At 35.7% G+C, this 22,328-nt stretch overlaps 1 protein-coding gene across 48 annotated transcripts in view; it reads left to right on the top strand.

Moving 5' to 3' along the window:
* cacna1da (calcium channel, voltage-dependent, L type, alpha 1D subunit, a) overlaps positions 1-22,328 on the top strand; it is a 174,670-nt gene that overhangs the window by 147,971 nt on the left and 4,371 nt on the right. For 34 of the 48 annotated variants that reach the window (XM_073915657.1, XM_073915660.1, XM_073915653.1 and 31 more), the window contains 9 exons: positions 1,105-1,232; positions 1,480-1,576; positions 1,677-1,779; positions 2,151-2,252; positions 4,858-4,991; positions 8,832-8,948; positions 13,140-13,534; positions 17,486-17,614; positions 22,156-22,295. In XM_073915657.1, coding sequence (XP_073771758.1) covers positions 1,105-1,232; positions 1,480-1,576; positions 1,677-1,779; positions 2,151-2,252; positions 4,858-4,991; positions 8,832-8,948; positions 13,140-13,534; positions 17,486-17,614; positions 22,156-22,295 — 1,345 coding nt within the window. 48 annotated transcript variants of the gene reach the window in all.

The following is a 22,328-nucleotide window of genomic DNA, read 5'->3' as shown; positions in this document are numbered from 1 at the left end:
TCCAAGAACGAGGAGAACGGACTTGGTCTCGTGTGGAGACCGGTCTTGCCAGGTGTCCTCGGAAGAACGAACTCAGGAGACCGTGAGGGCAGAGAACGCGTCCTTTGAGAAATGGGATGCTGCGTTCTTCCTGATGGTCACATGACCTTCACGTGTTTTAAATGGTAAATTATTTAAACATTACAGACTTCATACAACGATTTATTGTTTTTCCCCTTTTCAAAATATATACTTTGCATAAAAACATTATAAATATATGCTGCACAATAAAACTGATTTTAATACGAATTTCAGCAAACAAACACCCTTAATGTGTTTATTCCTTTATTAAGATGTCCATGATAATGTTTACTTTCACCGTTTCATTTAGAGAAACTCCTGAGGTAAATAGTTCATATCTATGAACTTTAATAATAAATCTAGATAAAATGCAGCGCTTCCCACCTCCAGTCGCAATGACTTCTGGGACTTCCAGAGCGAGTTCGGTGCTCAAGTCTGCATTAGTGCGTCCTCGATATCAAGAACACATCCGGGAAGTTTCACGCGTCCTCCGTACTTGCGGTCTTGAGTATTGGAACTGAACTTAGGCAGCTGATGATGATGTTGCACGAGAACACGAGGACGCAAGACCGCTGAAGAACGCATATTGAAAAACAGCCTCTGTCTCCTCTCCACTAATCAACTGGTGTGTGGTATGCGGTCTGGCATAACATGGCTGCCATCGTGTCATCCGGGTGGATGCTGCACACTGGTGGGGGTTGAGTAGATTCCCCAAAAAATGTGTAAAATGCTTTGAGTGTCTAGAAAAGCTCTATATAAATTAAAGGAATTATTATTATTATTTATTATTTTCTTTTGTTTTCTTTTATTTTCTTTTTGTTTTGTTTTTATTCATCAGAAACATGTATTTATTTTATTGTTTATTTTATTTTATTATTTTGTTTTATTTTACTTTTTGTTTATTTTTATTTTATTTATTTAATTTTATAATTTTTTATTTTATTTAATTTTATTTTTTGTGCTCCTTATGAAAATGATCAACAATGCTATTTCCAAAAGCAAAACATTGAATAATTATTCAGACTGAGTGATATCTTGTTTTAGATCATTAACCTGTTTGTGGCTGTCATCATGGACAACTTCGACTATCTGACCCGTGATTGGTCAATTCTGGGGCCACATCACCTAGATGAGTTTAAGAGGATTTGGTCAGAATATGACCCAGAGGCCAAGTAAGATGAGTTTTTTTGGCATTTACTACATCAAGTTTATTGTGTTTGTGTTTTATTGACATTCTTGTATTGTTCATAGAATACTTATTTGTTTTAATTTTGTAAAGCACTTTGGTTAAAGTAAAATGCTATATAAATAAAGGTTGGTTGGTTGATTGATTGATTGATTGTACCTTGTAGGAAGAAATTCCACTGTGCTAGTTCCTTGTGCAGACTGTATATAAGGCAAAGTTTTCTTTTATCACAGGGGCAGAATAAAACATCTTGATGTAGTGACGTTGTTGCGCCGTATTCAGCCTCCTCTCGGCTTTGGGAAACTCTGTCCTCATAGAGTCGCCTGCAAGGTTGGAGTCATGTATTCATAAATAAATTGTGTTAACGTACAGTATGCTCTAACACACAACTCACCCTCTACATTTCTTTGTATCTCTGTAATTATTTCAGAGGCTGGTGGCTATGAACATGCCCCTGAACAGTGACGGCACGGTCATGTTTAACGCGACACTGTTTGCTCTCGTGAGAACCGCATTGAAAATCAAAACAGAAGGTACGTGCTTAATTTCGCAGAACTGCTTGTGTCAATGCACAAATTGCTCTGAATCCAAATCAAAGTCGGAAGTCAATACACCACTTTAAATGATTCCAAATTATTCATTCAAATCGATACATTTTCAGGGTGTCTGGGGGTCTTTAAAATCCTTAAAATGTCTCAAATAAAGTTACTTTAATAATAATAGTAGTAATAATAATAATAAATAACACCTAAAAAGCTTTGAATTCAGAAATGATAGGTCTTAAATATTTTGGTTTGGTCTATTGCCAATAAGAGATTTTTTTTTATATATACCTATATTGACAGTAGTGTGTAGAAGCTACAATAGCAGTTGTGTTTATAGCATGCTGTGTGTTTTGATCCAGGTAACCTAGAACAAGCGAATGAAGAGCTCCGAGCTGTGATTAAGAAGATCTGGAAGAGAACAAGCATGAAGCTTCTGGATCAAGTGGTTCCCCCTGCTGGTGGTCAGTGATACAGCTGAGAGTTTGTCGCTGCTAGTGGAAATGTGCATTCATGACAGAGCATACACAACAGCACTAACGTCTGCATCTTTTAACTCACATTATTGTTGAACATGGTTTATTTTAGCATACACACATATACTGAACATTTGTGTCTCACACCAGCACTAGCTTTCTCCCGCTGTTTTGCTCTTAGTTTCTCCTGGTCGGGTCTCTGCAATGTTTGTTCTGTTTCCGTATGTGTCGCGAATGCTGTCCTCTCCTGCTCAGTTCTTTCACTGCGTCCACACTGGACCCTCAATGATGTGTGTTAGAGTGTATGAGAATACTTTTGGAGGAGAACGAGTGTTTGTGTGTGTGTGTGTGTGTGTGTGTGTGTGTGAGAGACTGTGTGTTGAGCTTTGGGCTTGCATGGCAACTCAGGCATGCTGTGTCCTTATAAAAATGTCTCTTTTTCTCTGTTTACTACGCTGTCGCTCTCTCTCCTGTCTCTGCTTGAGCTTTTCCACAGCTTCCGTTCCTCATTAACTGTCTTTCTGTTCATGTAAAAGTTCAAATCTTCAGAATATTCTGAAGCAATTCTGTTTTAGGGTGGTGGCATGGAACTAATGTTGCCTCTTCTTTCCTGATCTGTCCCCAAAGTGCTTGTTTAAAACAGTGACACAGACCCCTGCTTCAGAATGATTCTCACACACTCTTACGCATACACAGACACCAGCATACAGATGAACACTTTGTATACATTTATACACACGTTAGACATGCACCTAAAGAAATGCTACGCTAATGTGCTAATACATATTGCTCAGTGCTGCTTGCTTGCATGTTCCTGGTAGAAGCTTAGCTTATATTGGATTAGATTTTAGTTAGTTAGTTGGCTTAGTTGATGCAGTTCTAACTTCCAGTTATCTCTCTCATATTGCTATACTAATATGCTAACGCTAACATGTTTGCATATGTCAGGTGCTAAAATGTGAATTAACACTTCTGGTATTTGAATTAAACTGGTAGCTGTGTTATGGAATACGATAGCAGGTTTCTAGCTGGTGTAAGCTGGGCGTTAGCTGTTTGACCAGCTGATAGCTGGTTTGATGCTAGTTCAAGAATGGACCAGCTAATAACCAGCTAATTACTAGCTTAGACCATCTAGAATCTTGCTAGAATATTTCGAAACACAACTACCAGTTTAAGTTGGGTTTAACAGGGAATGCATAGCAACTTGTCTTGTTTTTAATTTATTAATTGCATATGTGTTACAGTAAAAACTAATTATTCATATAATTATTCATAATAATTATTTTAATTATCTTTACTTCTTGTTTGAATGGCTTTAAAATGCTTCTTTTAGGAAAAATAAATGAAGTAAAAGCAGTCTTATTTAACAAATAACACATTTAAAGTATATTTTATATAAGCATGTTTACCCTTTTATTTGTGTTTCTATCATACATGTTAATAAACATCACAAAATCACAAATAGCAGCATATTAAAGCACCAAGTCAGTGTAGTAGAATGATTTCTGAAGGATTATTTAACAGTAACGATACAGAAACATTTAACATGAGCTTATCAATCCCGAACTGTTGTGCAAATACATTGAAGACGACCCTAATTACAGAGCTTGAAAGTGAAATGCATTGATGTCATATGATCTAGAGCATATTTAGGTGATAGACGAGGTGTTTGTTAATTAAGGCTGTTTGTGTTTACTATTCAGTAGCCATTTGTGTTGAAATCCAGATAATTCAGAAGAGTTCTTTAGCTAAATTTGACATTTGTAGCTGGCTAATTACCTACACTATCTAGAATCTTGCTAGAAGGTTTCGAAACACAACTACCAGATTAAGTTGGGTTTTTCAACAGGGAATGCATAGCAACTTGTCTAGTTTATTTTGATTTATTAATTGCTTATCTTACAGTAAAACTAATAATTCTTATGATTTTTTCTAATAGTTATTTTAATTATTTGTATTTCTTGTTTGAATGGCTTTAAAATGCTTCTTTTAAGAACAACAAATGAAGTAAAATCAGTCTAATTTAACAAATAACACATTTTTAGTATATTTTTATATAAGCATGTTTGACTTTGTCTTTCTATCATACATTTTAACTAAACATCACAAAATCACAAATAGTAACATAATAAGCACCATGTCAGTGTAGTAGAAGGATTTCTGAAGGATTATTTAACAGTAACGATGTAGAAAATTATTTAAACGTTTAACATGAGCCTTAATAACTCCCAATTTTAGTGCAAATACATTGAAGACGACCCTAGTTACAGAGCTTGAAAGTGAAATGCATTGATGTCATGTGATCTAGAGCATATTTAGGTGATAGACGAGGTGTTTGTTAATTAAGACTGTTTGTGTTTACTACTATATGTAGCCATTTGTGTTGAAATCCTGATAATTCAGAATAGTTTTTTAGCATTTAGCTAGCACTTTGTAGTTGTTTTTCTCCTTAAATGACTGAGCAGTTGGAAAAACAGAAAGCATCTCTTAGCGTCAGTCTTTGTCTCTCAACGTGCGTCACCGCAGTGGTGTGTATGCGTGCGTTGAAGCTACTTGCTGACAGCGAAGCCGTGTGTGTGGTCTGTTCACTCAGATGATGAGGTAACGGTGGGGAAGTTCTATGCCACTTTCCTGATACAGGACTACTTTAGGAAATTCAAGAAACGCAAAGAGGAAGGCCTGGTGGGAGTTCATCCGGCACAGAACAACACGGCCATCGCACTGCAGGTAAGCAGAACCTACTGTCTACATATCTCTGCACTTTGAGGATTTTGTGTGTATTAATTCTCTGTCAGACAACAATGATTTTTTAAATTATATTTTGGTAATGTTGTATTATTTTTTGTTATTTACTTAAATCAAAATGGGTTGTAATTTACTCCAAGAATTCTCAATTTTTTTTGTCATCTGAAATGCTTTTACTAAAAAAATATTACTTGAATTAATATTTAATATTATATGGTTCTCTGTTAGGTAATGGTTACATCAAATACAGTCTAAATAGGCTAAATATATACAGTGCTCAGCATTATAAGTACACCCCCCACAAATCTCTCTTTTAAATTCATGTTTTTAATAGGAAGCTGTACAATATTATATCTGTGCATATACATTAAATTAGTCAGTACTGAAGCCAAATCTGGAGCTTATCAAACAAAATAACTTGCGATAGCGGTCCAAACACTAGTACAGCCAAATTTATGTTATAGAAAAGTATATATAAAAAACTTTTTTTTAAAAATCATTTTCAATATGGGGTGTCCTCAATTATGCTGAGCGTTGTATATACAGTATATGTCAGCATAAATGAGTGCACATTCTTTTGAAAATATTTTATTTTATCTCAGTGAATATAGACAATATATTATAACGTATTTATACAAAAGTTTTATCAAATGGCAATATGGTCACCAAACATCTTAGGAAATAAACAGGTCATACATTTAAACAAGTTATTGCAACAACTAAATAAATATATTCTTTATGTTTCTCTTGATTTTTCCTGTTTGTTAACATTTTATGTAATATTTATCCCAACATATTCATTTTTGTGGACTAAATTTTGGACCGTGATCTTATGTTTTAGGATTTAGATTAGTTCCAATTTTGACTTTGGTACTGCATACTAATCTAATGTATTTGTGACTGGCAATGTGTAAAATCCCAGTCTTGTATATTGTATAGAATCCTTAGAAAATGTATAGAATGCCTGTTGGTTTGGGGCAAAATATGAAATATTATTTTTTTTGCAAAGATTTTGCACACGTTTCCTAGGCATTCAGTACAATTCCAAGGCATTTAAGTGTCAGAACAGCTCAACAAAAGCTTTTGTTGCATGTTAACAACATACAGTTGTGTGATTCCTGTCCTAGAACTACATTCCCTTCCGAAATGATCACACAATAATCCACAGGGAAAAGTTAAAGGAGAGTGTCTCTGGAACCTCAGCCGGATAATATACACTGATTTTGTGAGAAGAATTATGGAAATATCGTCTGTGATGTGGTAGTGGAACCTCGTACCGGCAATACGCTGTCTTACAATAATGTTCAACATTCACATGCTTTAATAACCATTATCAAACAACGACCCAAGAGAAGTGGTGTATAGTTGGTCACCTGACATCACAACCTAAATCAAACTTAATATTAACGTCTTATAATGTTGTGTGCCTGCTTGGCAAAAACTAAATGCACTACAGAATGTTGCGTTTACACACATCCACAAATGACATGTAAATGCATCAGCTTTTACAGCGTAATACTCACTATACTTACTACTCTTGAGTACTTTTGACAGCGTTACTTTTTACTCATACATTAAGTAATATTTACAAAATTTACTTTTGCTCGCACTAAATTTTTTGGCAAGTAATGGTACTTTTACTTAAGTATGATTTTTCAGTACTCTTTCCACCACTGCCCAAGCGTTACCGCCAACATCAGTTGCAGGAAAAATGGCAAGTGTAGGCCAGTTACACACTTTGCCACACAGCAACTCTGCATTCTATAGAATGCCTAGGCAATGTATATAGTAGCAATCATTTCATGCTTTGACGTTCGATTATATGTATTATATACATTTTACACGTTGCTGGTAACACAGTTGAAGTCAGAATTATTAGCCCCCCTGTTTATTTTATCCCCCAGTTTCTGTTTTACTGAGAGAAGTTTTTTTTTCAACACATTTTAAAGATAATAGTTTTAATAACTCATCTCTAATAACTGATTTATTTTATCTTAGACATGATGTCAGTACATAATATGTTACTAGATATTTCTCAAAACACTTCTACACAGCTTAAAATGACATGTATAGGCTTAACTAGGTCAATTAGGTTAGCTAGGCAGGTTAGGGTAATTAGGCAAGTTATTGTATATTGATGGTTTGTTCTGTAGACCATCAAAAAAAAGCTTAAAGGGGCTAATAATATTGACCTTAAAAGGGTGTTAAAAATTAAAAATTGTTTTTATTCTATAAAACAAATAAGACTTTCTCCAGAAGAGAAAATATTATCAGACATACTGTGAAAATTTCCTTGCTCTGTTAAAGATCATTTGGGAAATATATAAAAAATAAAAAAAATTCAAAGGGGGGCTAATAATTCTGACGAAGGATATTTGCACAGTAGTTCCTTGAATATTTTTATTTCTAGATAAATGATAATAAAATAAAATTTGACTGGAATAAAATCCGTTCTTGAATTTTAATAACATATTAATGGAAAAGACAAGCTCAAATATCTATTAGAAATCAGCTATTAGTATGTTTAAAACATATTGAAACACTACTGTCTCTGTTAAACGGCACTTGTGAACTATTTTTAAAAGAATAAAAAAAAAGACTTTAATAAAAGACTTTAGTCAACTCTTCAAATCTAAGCATAATTTAATACAATAAAATGAATGATCAGATCGGTGAGTCAACCTTAACAAGAACCAGCATTTTTCACAACAACACACAATATAAATAATTAAGTTAATGTTCACCTCTGATTAAGCAAATTTTTCTATCAAGTAATGCCATGGTAATTAAAAATTAATGTGCTTATTTATAACAGTGTTTTTTCTGTAGACTTTTGAAAAAAAAGAATAAAAAGCTTAAAGGGGCTAATAATTTTGACCTTAAAATAGCTTAAAAAAATGTAAACTGCTTTTATTCTCGCTGAAATAAAACAAATAAGAGTTTCTCCAGAAGAAAAAATATTATCAGACATACTGTGAAAATATCCTTGCTTTGGTAAACATAATTTGGGAAATATTCAAAAAAGAAAATCAAAATCAAAGGGGGGTTAATAATTCTGACTTCAACTGTATATACGCAAATTCGTTTGTAAAGCATCTTATTGAAAATATTAGTTTAAAGGAGAGATCTGTGAGGAGTGTACTCATTTATGCTGAGCACTGTAGATAATAAAATATAATATGATGTTCACTGTCAGTGTAAACATAATGTACAGTTCAAAAGAAATCTGTTGAAATTTGTCTTAATTTACTGTCTGTACACTTTCTTTGCATGAGACCTCTTTACCTCAACTGTATCTCTCTGTTTCTGGATGCCCTAATGTTGTTTTAGCTCGGATCCCTCAATGTGATGATGGTGATCTGCAAATGAATTTCTGTCTGTTTTATATGTAGTTCTGTACTTGTTTACCATCACTTCAGAGTTATAACTCATGTATCATTGTTTTTAAGACATCGTGTTGGTCTTCATCCTCATAAATCAAACACCAATGTGTTTGATTTCTCTGCAAACATAATTTTCTTTCAGCCAGCCATTTGAATAGCATCTGTGGCCTTTTCAGAAAGTCACAGTAAAGCCTAGCATCTTAGCTAAAGTGTAAAGTTGTATGTCACACACAAATATGGACGCACTTTGGTATGTTTTTCCTCTTTGTCTGCTGTGATTGTCGCCATCCTTCATGAATTTGTCCTGTCTGGAAGTGTCTCGTCAAGCCTGTTTGTGTAAATGTGTCTGGTCAAGCGCCCCCTGGTGGCATGTGTGTGTGAGGGTCTCTGCTTTCCATTAAAGAGCGCTCCTTTAGCTATCTTGTCATCATGGTTGCAGGCTGGCCTTCGTACGCTGCATGACATTGGGCCAGAAATCCGCCGCGCGATATCATGTGACCTGCAGGATGATGAGCTAGTAGACTTTATACCAGAGGAGGACGAAGAAATTTATAGGGTAAATTACTCACCTTTTATGACCCCTTTCTCCTTATAAAATCGATCTGCACCTTATTGCCTTTCCTTAACTGCCTGGTACAAATACAAAGAGCTCTGAGCTGCTTTTTAATAGTAACAGTTCTTTAGGGGAGATGTGATGAAGTGTTCACCATTCCTAGAAGTCGTACACATATCAGTTATAGGGATAAATTCGCCAAGTTGGCAATCCACAATCAGTTAACATTATCGGAGGCTAAATTAGGTTTGTAGTAATGACTGTTTTCTTTAGCGCACATGTAATCTGCATTTCTGTTGAGGTCAGATTTAATCAGTTCATGAAATTCACTCACACCATACGCCATTTTACCTCCTTTCCAACTTCTTTTTCCCATGAGATCATTGAAAATGGCAATCTAAAATTGTAGCCTTGAGAAACAAAGACACCATATTTAAGTTTTGAAGTACAATTGTTTGTTTATTTCATCGGCTGAAGGATGTCTTATACAGTATAGCCTGTATGCTATCTTTTAAGAGTTGTTCTTAGTATTAAACTTTAATACATTTTCTGATTATTTGAACTCCAATGTGACTGATACAAAATAACTAAGGCCCTGTCCACACAAGCACAGGTATTTTCAAAATTACACTTTTTTTCTTTGTGGTTTTGCTGTCTGTTCACATAAAAATGCTGTGTCAGGTGACTGAAACGGATTCTTTCTCAAAACTCTGGCCAGGGTGAAGATTTTCCGAAACTATCGTACAGTGTGGTTGTGTGGACACTAAAACTGGAGTTTTCGCCTCACGATGTCAGCATGTCTGCTGTTTTCTTTTTTCGGTCCCACTTTATATTAAGTTCAATTCAATTCAATTCAGCTTTATTTGTATAGCGCTTTTACAATGTAGATTGTGTCAAAGCAGCTTCACATAAATGGTCATAAGTGTCCTTAACTACTATGTACTTACATCAAAAAATAAATACAATGTACGTACTGTGTTTATAATGTATTTGAAAACACTTGTGGTGCTTTTGAGTTGGGATAGAGGTTGGGTTATGGACAAGTTTGGTGGCAAGGGTAGGTTTAAGGGTGGGTTAAGGTGTAAGGGATGGTCAACAGTGTATTTACAAATGTAATTACAAAAGTTAGTTACAAATGTAATTACGTACATGTATTTAATCAAGCATAAATACACAGTAAATACATTCGTTTACACAATAAGTACATTGTTACAAACTATTAGTTCCTATGTAAGTACATATTAGTTAAGGCCACTTAATATAAAGAGTGGGACCCTTTTTTCTGCCAAACATGGAAGATGCAAATGAGGCAACATTTTTTGCATTTTCTCCAAACGTGTTGCATTTTTGTACCGTTCGCCTACAGGACAGTAATCCACCTCTGTTTTCATGTTGGCATTATTTTGTATGCAATTTACTCGTGCAAATTCTTAGGCTGAAGTTCAATTCTATCCCTTAGCTCCTTCCTCTTACCCCTACCCCTTGTTTTGCACGTTCACGTGAAATGATAGTGGTGTCCTAATTCTCTTTAACTTAAAGGCGTAGTGCTAAGGGGAAGGGCTAGATACCCCTTGAAATTAAGATTTTTCAGGACCACACTTGAAACCAAGTGGTAAGAAAATTTCCGAGAATAAAGTAGCTACAAAAGGAACGAGATGCACAAATTATTACAACAAACAAGCATATGTTTTAATACATTCATAACCACGTTTGTGTTTTACCGTCACGCTTTAAGAAAAAAAAACTCTAAAATTAAAACCGCTAAATTTCGCTCCTTATAAATTAAACTCATGTTTAGCAGCCAGTTCCACAACATTCTGCCACTTGATAACTCTCGAATCCCCTGTCAGGAAAGTCTAGTGGCTAGGAATGAGCTTTTTAAAGTGTCTGATATAACGTCAATGTTGTTTTCATGTGTATGCATAGATGAATATGGCCATGGTGTAAATGCACAGTACAGTTACAAGCTTATTGCCACATTATATTATAATGATAACATGATATATGCCTTCGGTGATTTCTTGAAGATAAATACCAAAAAAAATAATAATAACACAACTGGAATAACTACAACAGTTGTGATCGTTGATCGCTTATGAAGTAAGAGATGGCGATGATATATGATGACGTGTGCAGGTGTTGTAGTGCTGTCCGATTTCTTAGGGGTAAACTTTGACACCCTTCCCCTTCACAATCTGTTTCAAGGGCCAAGGGGTAGGGGTACAAAAATAGAATTAGTATTAGGCCTTAATTCCATATTTGGTGTGGACTGAACATAAGTGTCATTGTCACCAGCAGTTGGTTCCGCGTGCCCTTAACATGCTTCACAGTGTGTTTTTCATGTGGACGGAGACTTTTTAAAAAAAAATAAAAGCAGGGAAAAATACGGGTTCATAAAAATACCCGTGTACATGTGGACATGGCCTAAATCAATGGAATCACTTTTAAAAACAGTTTTTCTACACTGTAAATAATTTTAAGTCAGTACAACATCAAAGCACAATCCTTGTTTCCTTTCCTTTTTTTTTCTTGTTCACTCAACTTTTAAAAACATCAGCTGCACTGACCTAAAATGATTTGTCAGTAATACAAAAAAACATTTAGTTGGGTTAACATAAGATTATTGATTAGTTTTCTGGAGAGGTGAACTACTCTGTAACAAAACTTTCTAAATTGTGCCAGCTGAATTTTTTTGTTGTCTTTTTTTGTCTGCAGAACTGGAATGCCTGAAGTTCAGTCAAAAAACAAAAACAAAACAAAAAACATGATCCTTATTTCCTTTAGTTTTTTAGTGTACTCATCTTTTTTTATAGATAGGACTGTAGAGTATAGAGAGGAAAGCATGGAGAGAAGGGAAGAATTGGTATAGGACCTAAAGGTGGAAATCAAACTCGACTCGAGTGCCATGTGTCAGCGGACTAACCACTACACCATTGCGGCCGATGTGTGCTCAACTTTTGAAAACATCAGTTGCTCTGACCTAAAATGTCTGAAGTTAAGTGGACAAAAACTTGGTACTAATTGGTACTAAGAAATAATACATTATCAGAACAAACAAACATATTTCAATTGAAAAAACAACTAAAACAGAGACAAATGTTAACAAAGTATTAATTAGACACAGAATTAGAATCAGGACAGGAGGCAAAACAACAATAACTGTAAACAAGACAAAGATCAAAACATGGCAGGACAAACAGAAAAATGCTTCTTAATGCTTCACATGTGAAGCATGCCTTCCTGTTTTTTTTTTGTTTTTTTTTTTATTGAAATACGTTTGTTTGTTCTGATAATGTATTATTTCTAATTTCCATACGAGTTTTTGTTTACTCAATTTCAGACATTTTAGGTCAGTGTAACTGATGTTTTTAAAAGTTGAGTACACATCTGCGCCAATGGTGTAGAGGTTAGTGCGTCGATAAATGGCATTCCAGGGTTTAGGGCGACTAAAATTCGATTCCTGCCTCGAGGTTCTATGCGATCCTTCCCCTCTCTTCACGCTTTCCTGTCTATACTCTCTACTGTCCTAACAATTAAAAGTGAAAAAACTATGAGAAAAAACTAAACTTTTTTTTTTGTTCACTCAACTTCTGGTATTCCAGTTCTGCAGACAAATCTTTTTTGTTGCCACAACTTAAAAACTTTTGTTACAAAGTAGTTCACCTCTCCAGAAAATCATTAATCTTATGTTAACCCAACTAAATGCTTTTTGTATAACTGACAAATAATTATAGATCAGTGCAGCTGATGTTTTCAAAAGTGAAAAAAGCGGAAGGACGTAAGGATTTTTTTTTTGTACTGACTTAAAATTATTTACAGTGTAGATGATGAATAATAAAAACATTGACATAAAAAATGGAGTGGTGAATGACAAAACTGCACTCAAAAAATATTTTTTGCTGTTTGTTCAAATTACCTAATTAAAGCTGAAACAGCACAATTATTGAGGATTTTTTGGGACAACTCAATTGTTTTATGTTCAATCCACTTAAATTTGTAAAAACTTCCTTAAATTTGAATTCTTCAATGTTGTCCCAGCACAAACTGATTGTGTATTGATTGAATTGATCGTAGTTACAATGTAGTTCGCTATTGTAATAAACTGATCTTCTGAGAACTTAAATATGGTGTCAATGCTGACTTAAGTCCATTGCGCATTTTGTTGAACTTACAAGAACAAGTATTTATCCACAGCGAAACGGAGGACTCTTTGGCAACCACATCAACCACATAAACGGAGACCCCCGGAGGAGCTCTGGCCACCAAACAAACGCCACACAGCGCCCCCTGCAGGTGCAGCCGCCCCCACATTACGTCCACATGGAGCAGCCCGTGGGGCGTCTGGGTCGCGCCAATGCCATGGCACAGCAAAACCATCATCGTCACCACCACCACCATCACCATCATCATCATCACAACAACTCCTACAACAAATCGCCCAAGTCCACCAACATCAACCTCAACAACGCCAACGTGTCCAGTTTACCCAATGGTGGACACAATCGCTACTACGAACACGCTCCCGCTAATGGCTACCCAGGGTCATATTACGGAGAATACGACAAGCCCAGGACCCCTCATGGGCAAAGGTGAATGTTCGTTCAACATCTTGCTCTTGATCAGTTAATTTGTATTTGTCAACAATTTATGGTTTGGTGTAATCTCATTAATACCAATGAGATTCATTCTTGAACCAATTTCTGCTTCAGGAATTTTAGTGGTTACACTTTATTTTGATGGTGAGTTTGTTGAATTTAAGTTACATTGCAACTAATTCTCAATAGATTATAAGTAGACTGTTAGGTTGGGGTTAGGGTTAGTGTAAGTTGTTTTTGCAAAGTTTCTTAAAGTCAGTTAAACGTTTGCGGAAGGAGCCGTATCAACAGATAGTAAGCAGACAGTCTACTAATACTCAAATGGACAATCAAAATAAAGTGTTACCATTTTGGTTTTTAAAGATTTATTCAACTCCTGAAGTACTTTTTTACTTTTAAACTGAACATTCATACTGTATACTCTTGAAATGATTATTCATCTACATTGTCATCAGCTGATGTGGTCACATTTAACATTGTTTGGCGAATAAATCCAATCCCATGAGAATTTCGTGTGGGGAAAAAAGGCTTCCCCATGCATATTTTGCAATCATTTAAAGTCGGTCCTGCAAATTTACAGCATTGACTAACTAAGCAGTTTGTTTGATTTGAACATTTGTTTTTACAATGCAATTCACTATTAATCATTTTTGTATTAGAAATTTCGACAAATATTTGCTAATGTCCCACCTCAGGTTTTAAATTATTTTCATTTTTCTCCATTTATTCACCTTTAATCAAACCGGTCCTACCCAAATTTCTTCTCTTACTTTGATTTATTATCGTACTGTGGTGATGCCATGTTTTCTGCAAGGTGTTTTCACGAATCCAAATCCCACTATCAAACTAAATAGTTCTTTTTTAGTTAGTGTAAATTTTTGTTTGATTTAATTTACAATTTTTAGAAACTTGATATCAGTTCATCAGTGAGCTTAAGCAGGTGTACAAATGTCATATAAACTCAAAAAATGTAAACTTTTAATTGGTGATAATGTAAACAAATAACACGAGGTAGTTTTGGTTTTCAGTCTAGAGCATTTAGTGGCTCAACACAGGCTCATTGTGAATATGTAGCCCCGTATACATTTCTGGTAAGAGCGAATTATGTAGCTGGAGGTACATATGGCTGCATTTTGTTTTTAAAACTAATGCTACGAGGCGATATGACGACGTCAACGGCTTCGGTTTCTTTTCGCGTTTCCGGCTGACCGTTTACCTCCGTGTGGACTTTTTTTTTCCGCTGTTACCAGTTTGCCCAGTGACTCGCTACGTAAATCGGCAGACTTGAGAAGCAGAGCGGAGTCGACGGTGACGATGGAGTTTGAATCCGTCAAAGAATGGTTCAAGGAAGCAGATAAAATAAAAGGCAAAAAATATATAAATAAATAAACAAGTAAATAACAGGGTGAGAACGTGCAAGATCTAAAAACATGGTAAAAATCAGGCGGCCACAAGGGCTTTTCTTTTTTTCTGGATTGTTTTTTAAAACACTATCGGTTAGGTTAAGGGAAGGGGGTGGGTGCGTCAATCTGTGCTTTTAGAAAACACTATCGGTTGGGTTTAGAGAAAGGGGTGGGTGGGTCAGCCGGTGCTTTTGAAAACTATCGGTTGGGTTAAGGAAAGGGGTGGGTGGGTCAGCCGGTGCTTTTGAAAACTATCGATTGGGTTAAGGAAAGGAGTGGGTGGGTCAGTCTGTGCTTTTGAAAACACTATAGGTTGGGTTTAGGGAACATTAAAATATGTAGCTCCTGGGACATATTTCGCTCTCAACAACAAGAGAGCGAAAAATGTATATCGGGTTAAGTATCTATAATGGCTTAGGATTTAAGAAATTTGGAAAGATTATGATTATGATAAGTATTATTGTCAAAATGATTGTTGAACTGACATCAGAATAATGAGGAATAATATTTCACAACTATATTTCACGAGTATAATGTCAGCTGGCACATCAATAAAACAACAATTTTGCTATTATTAAAGATATTAAATATCATACACTAATATTTCAGACTTTAATCTGGCAGTTTTGTGCCAATTTCAACAAGCAAACCAGACTTTCTATATTCTAGTGCTTATATGCGATTAAAGCAATTGTGAAAACAGCCTCACATATATTACAAATGCTGTATATATCCTGTGTATACTGTGTGATATATGTGTCCATCAACTTCCTTTCCCTACTCCCCTGCTTTTCTCCACCTTTCTCTCTTTCCTTCCTAACCGAAATGCTTTCTCTTAACCATCTCTCTGCTTTCTGGAACAGAAGGCGCTACTATGAGACATATATTAGGTATGTTACATTAGGTATTATATGTTCACATAGCAGGTACTAATGTTTGTAGAAAAACAGAATGACATGCAGAATTGTGAAGGTAATGGTATTGGGCTTTATCCCAAATGGCGCAGTAAATATTGATACATGATGTCTGAAAAGGACAGAGAGAGCGCTATTTGGGACAGGGCTTCATACACACACACACACACACAGACTTGCTTCAAAGCTTTAATTGAATCGTCTAGTAAAACATAAACAAGTGAGGATGCTTCTTCTGGGTCTCTGTGTGTGGTGATTGGCTAATGAAAGGGAAGGAGGCGGGGCTTGCTGCATGTTTCTGCTGGATAACCAATGCTAATAAAACAAAATGGTTGTCTTAAAGGAGAACTCATTAGATATTTAATTGAAATAGAAATAACACGAAACACAATTTATATTTAATTCAGATATGACTTTCCAAATCAAGAGTTGTCCTTTAAGCTCACTTCTGCAGGAATGTTCAGATTATTTTTATTGGGCTGCTTGTCTCTTCATTTTATAGGCCTTTAAGTAGATGACACACACACACATATATATATATATATATATATATATATATATATATATATATATATATATATATATATATATATATATATATATATATATATATTTATATATATATATATATATTTGAGAGAAGCATAGATGTGAGGGATAGATGCATAGTTTGCTTAATATTTTCTTCTTTTTTTTCTTTGTTGTATGCTGAATAATTAACATACAATGTGCACAGCATAAAATCGCCAAGGAAAACACACTTTTGAAAGTACTATAGTTAAGCAGTAAACTATACAGTAAACATTTTTTTTTTATTAAATATAAGTAAATAAAAAATAGTCACATACAACTTTTAGACTTTTTTAGGGTGCAAGCTTTATATTAAATAAATATATTATACACAAACGCATAATATAATATTCATTTATTAAAAATGTGTTTATGTAGGCAAAGGAATCTTAAATTATTCTTATCTTATAATAATATATTATATTAACATTAAAAACATATTAAAAAATAAAAATATATATTTTTTTACATTTTGATCTGATTTTGTCAATTTTAATATGTAAATAATTTCAAATAAAAAAAATTAATTACTGCTTTCTGAGAAAAATAGAGATGTAACATCTTCAAAATATATATTTTTATATACATTTTTATTGTTTAATTTTTAGACATTTTGATGTGACTCTGGCACACTAAAGTTTGTGCTGTGACACTAGTTAGCTACATTACAACAACAAAAGTATTTATATTAAACACACTGTACTTCTTTCACAGCTTAATTTTTGTTAAATGTCAGCTTACTTTAACTTTAAAGCACTGTAGATTGACACCCCTGATTTAAGGTCTGTGATTTAGTCATTGAAGAAATCTCAAGGGCACGGACATTTTCAGTTGGAACAAGAATCTTAAAACTAGAGATCTTGTCTAATACACACAGAAGCTAGCAAGGCTACGACTGCTGATTTGCTGTCTTTGTACGATTTTGCTTGTTTACTAATGAGGTCTATCTGCATTGCTGCTCTCCGGAGCTGTACGTCTGCATGGTACTGCATGGTTATTCGCTGGTTTGTTGAATGCCATCTAATCGGCCTCTCACTGACCTCTTGACTTTCACGCAGATCGCAGGGCAGCGACAGAAGACGACCCACGATACGCCGCGAAGAGGAGTATGAAGAAGATCGCTACTCTGGAGAGTATTACAGCGGAGAGGAGTTTTATGAAGATGACAGCATGCTATCGGGTGATAGGTAAAGCTGTTATGTGAACAATCACATCAAAATAATGGTTGCTGGGGTTTTTTTGGGGTCTCCTTCAATTAGTTTACATCAATCAAAGGTCTTGTGTTCAGCACTGCGCATGCACACAGATGTATGTTGCTTTATCTGTCATATCTGCCTGCTGTTTATTTACTTTACATCTCTTTGAAAGACAGAATAATGTCAGCAGCAAAATGTCACAAAAGTCATCTGCTTTTGCCACTGAACGGCAGCTTCCAGTAAACTGTAATATGAAGTGGACGCTGGACAGTGCGGATCTAAATGCAGGTTTATTTCGAACTGACAGACTAGCAATGGTCACAATCAGAAGCAAACCATCCAGTGTCGTAGTCGAATACACAGGGCACAGGCAGATTGTCAAAAGGTAGGCAGCAGACAGAAATAAACAAACAAAGCGAGGGTCAAAAACACGGCTAAGCAAGGCAAGGAAATCGCTTCGTAATGTTCACAAGACTGTACAACAAGACTCAGCCAAGAGGTTGATGTGTGCACTGTATTTAAAGTCCATTTAATCAGTCTTTGAGCAGCTCCCAGCTGTGTGAGTGTAATTAATCAAGATCTGGAACAGGTGTGTGTGTGTGTGTGTGTGGTGCATGACTGGAACTTGTAGTCCATATACCAGCTGATTTGTAGTCCTTTAGCTATCTCAGAGGATTAGATTGCTGGTGATTGTGACATAAACATTCTGTGCCCTTTGAAGAGAGTCAATATGGAGCATGTACAAACTACCATTAAACCACAAAACATCTGCTTTACAATATCGTCCACCATGTTAGTTGAATGGATCTCATGACTAAAATGCGTCATCGTTTGCAAAGTTCACAGTGCAACACGAATGCTTTTTCAAATGTATCTTGGACAGTATTTTCAAAAGGATACGCTTTTGTTTTCTAAAAACACTGTATTAGTGCGGATGGAAGGCCAAAAAATAGAGAAAAGTTTGCATGGAATAAACCCACCTTTTTTAGAGACTACTCTGCTGTGATTGGTCAGATGGCCCAGTCTGTTGTGATTGGTCAACTACTTACAGCACATTTCAGAACCCAAAACTCAGTCAAGCAATCAACTTCAATTATATATTACCTTACTACAACCCAGCTGCTGACCAAAGTGTTTTACAGCAATAAAACAAAACCACACATTAAAACACAGAAGATGATAAACATAATTAAAACAACAATGTCAGTAAGACAACTAAAACTACTGAATATCAAAAGCAATTAAAAAATAAATAGGTTTTAGGTTTTGCTTTAAATAGTGCCACATTCGTGATGGTGTGAAGTTCTGTAGGGAGGAAATTCCACAGTTTGGGACATCCCACAGCAAAAGAATGATCACCACATTGCTTATACATGGATTAAGGGACTTCCAGCAACAGTTGCCATTCCAGAACTCCTTATCAAATGCTAATTTTAGCTTTTCCTCAACACTTTTAAGCAGTGATACAAATAAATAATGATGCCAAATGTAAGTCCTTATACTTTTTGGGTGCGTGCAAAGTTGATTTGGTTTTTTATAGACATATCCTTCTTAACATGTTGAATCTGTGTGAACTGTTAAGTTGCTGAGACTTTTATATTTATATTGACAAAATATCGAATAAGGGGTGGGGCTTTCTTTATGTGCATCATTTCTTTGTTGTAAACTAATGCCTAATTGCATGATTTTCAAAGTAGTCGTGTCAGATGTTTTTACACTGCATGACTAATTGGGGTAGCATTTCATCGCTGCTTTGTTTACACTGCAGGATGGATAGACACTGCATGACTTTAAAATAAGAAGAATCGCTGACAACTTTTTCCAAACTTTGTCTCACAACACATGCGAGAAGTTACATGGAAACAACGCGAGGTCGCATAAGTTTATCTTGTGTCATTAACTACATAGAAGGCTTTAGTGCAGTAGAAAATGTACCTATTTTGCTTACTTGGCTTTTGAAGGGAATTAACAATTTTTCTTCAACTTTTTTGTTTTGTTTCCTGCTAAATTTACACTAGCTTTCCCTCCATTTCTTGAGTCCAAATAGACTGAAAATGAGCTCTTTTAACTTCTCCCCCAAACCTCCAGCTGCCTTGCAGCTGTTCCTTTTGCTGCTTCCTTTATTGGCTATATGTAATCTCCGATGTTATTTTCAATCAGAACACATTTCACACGGCATGATTTGAATCGCTGACAGGTTAAGAATATTGTGGCGGAAGCAGTTAATGAAGAAGATTTGATTCTCTCTGTATGAAGTATTTTCAAAGTGTAAAGCAGTTAATTCTCTCTTCTCAAAATGTATATAGTGTTTGCAGCAAACATACCAGCGTGTATTAAAAATACTGTGTAAGATGAGCATGCCTGCACAGGAGCAATACTAGGAGAAGGCTGAGTGACTGATTGTGTAGAATAACTGAATATGTAAAGCACTGATCATATATGTTAAATACTTGTATGAAGCTATATGTGTCAGAAGTTAGAATGAGTAACATATTATCAAGTTATTATCCTATCATAACAATGTATGTAAACACTTAGTTCCTTTGCATAAGTTGCATCTATACTTTGCTGACATAGACCTGTAACATCTTTGTTGACATGAGCTAGTGGGCTGAGAGCCAAGAATAGCAGGACCCCTTAGATTAGAAAACCTATTCAAAAATGGTCAAGAGTTATAAAGAGACACATAGGGGTGTGTCAAAATAACCTGTATAAAGAATTTGGAAACACACAGAAGCTTTAGAAGGAGCAGGAGAGACTTTAGAAGGAGCAGGAGGAGAATGCTATGAGGTCTGCTCTGCTCTTTCTCGGCTTTATTATGGAGAATAAAGTCTATTTTCTGATATTCAAAACCTCCAGTCTGATAGTTTCTAATTGATAACAAGTCGAATTACGACATTAAACTGACATCAGCATAGAAGGACCACCAATCCAAATGCAGAGGCAAATGCTCATACTTTGATTCCAGATCACAAAATAAATTATTTCGGGTGGATTAACATAACATGCACAGATTAATAAAACACAAAATAAACATTGCACATTTTGATTTCACGTTGATTTTAGCAACACAAATCAAGCTCTTCAGGGGTTTGTGCAGGAAGACTGCATCATTTCAGGAAGTTCAAAATGGCTTCTTTCTTTTAGTAGACCTTAGCTGCGTCCCAAATCGCATACTTATGCACTATTTTACGCCATTTTGTAGTATAAATAGTGTAAGTAGTGTGTTCACATTGAAAACTCTCAAAATAATAAGTGCACTTTAATTACCCGGATGATGCACTCATTCAGCCGCTAAAATGAAGTGTGTAATGATGGACACTTCACGCACTCAACGACCGCAGGTTTGCTTACGTAGCGGAAGGGGCGGAGCGATCGGACGCACATGTTGAATAACTTTATTTATTTTGGATGGTGAAAGCAAAATTCTCCTACGAGAGTGATTATAGCGCCTCCCGATGGTGAATGTGGCAATACTCACAGCAGGTATTACTTGATAATTCAGTCGTTTATTTCACTGATTTGGCAACAGTCAAACGTCATCAGGGAAACGGTTTGAATTTCCGCTTAGTAAAAAAACATTAGTGTGCCATTTGGGACAACACTACATACATATACTATCCTGTTGAGTGTGTAAGTGCATAAGTACATAGTGCATGAGTGCATAGTGTATAGTGTGCCATTTGGGACGCAGCTAATAACTTGGGATGGGAAGGTGGCTCATTGGTTAGCACTGTCACCTCCCAGCAAGAAGGTCACTGGTCCGATTCCCAGCTGGGCCAGTTGGCATTTCTGTGTGGAGTTTGCATGTTCTATACGTGTTGGTGTGGGTTTCCTTTGGATGCTTCGGTTTCCCCCACAGTCAAAAAGACATGCGGTGTAAGCGAATTGGGTGAAGAAAACTGGCCATAGTGTGTGTGTTAATGTGAGAGTGTATCGGTGTTTCCCAGTACTGGGTTGTCAATAGAAGGGCATCCGCTTTGTAAAACATATGCTGGAATAGTTGGTGGTTCATTCCATTGTGGCGACCCCTAATAAATAACCCAGCAAACAAATCTGTGTTTAATAGACATCTAAATGTAGACAGCTTGGCTAAAACCAGGCTAAATTTGGACTGTCAGTGAAAATCTAATAGACATCTAAGAATAGGCCAAAACTAGACTAGTCATCAAATAGACAGATTAGACAGACTCTATATGTGTAGTCATTCATTTTCGGTTTACCTGATAACTAGTCTAGTTTTGGCCTATACTTAGACGTATATTAGATTTTTACTGACAGCCCAAATTTAGCTGTTTTAGCCAAGACGGCTAAGTTTAGACATCTATTAGACTTCCTTTAAAAACAAAAAATGCTTGCTGGGAAGAGACTAAGCTGAAGGAAAATGAATAAATGAACTTATTAACTTAATCAATTAGGTTTTTATAACTTTGCAGACGTTGTACTTTCACAAAGAGCTACATCACACACTACATCAACGTAATCATGAGCTATTGTAATGTTTAGTCACCATATGGCACTTCCATGTGCAGGTACCCCAACAGTGACCAGGAGTACGAGACGCCGCGGGGTTACCATCATCCTGACAGTTACTATGAAGATGATGAGCAGCCCCTTTATCACGATTCACATAGGTCACCAAAGAGAAGACTGCTTCCTCCAACACCGCAAGGCAAGTCTTGAGGCTTTAAAATTGGTTTTGTTT

This window comes from Danio rerio, chromosome 11 (assembly GCF_049306965.1).
Source record: "Danio rerio strain Tuebingen ecotype United States chromosome 11, GRCz12tu, whole genome shotgun sequence".
Classification (NCBI taxonomy): domain Eukaryota; kingdom Metazoa; phylum Chordata; class Actinopteri; order Cypriniformes; family Danionidae; genus Danio; species Danio rerio.
This window is presented reverse-complemented; position numbering and strand designations above follow the sequence as displayed.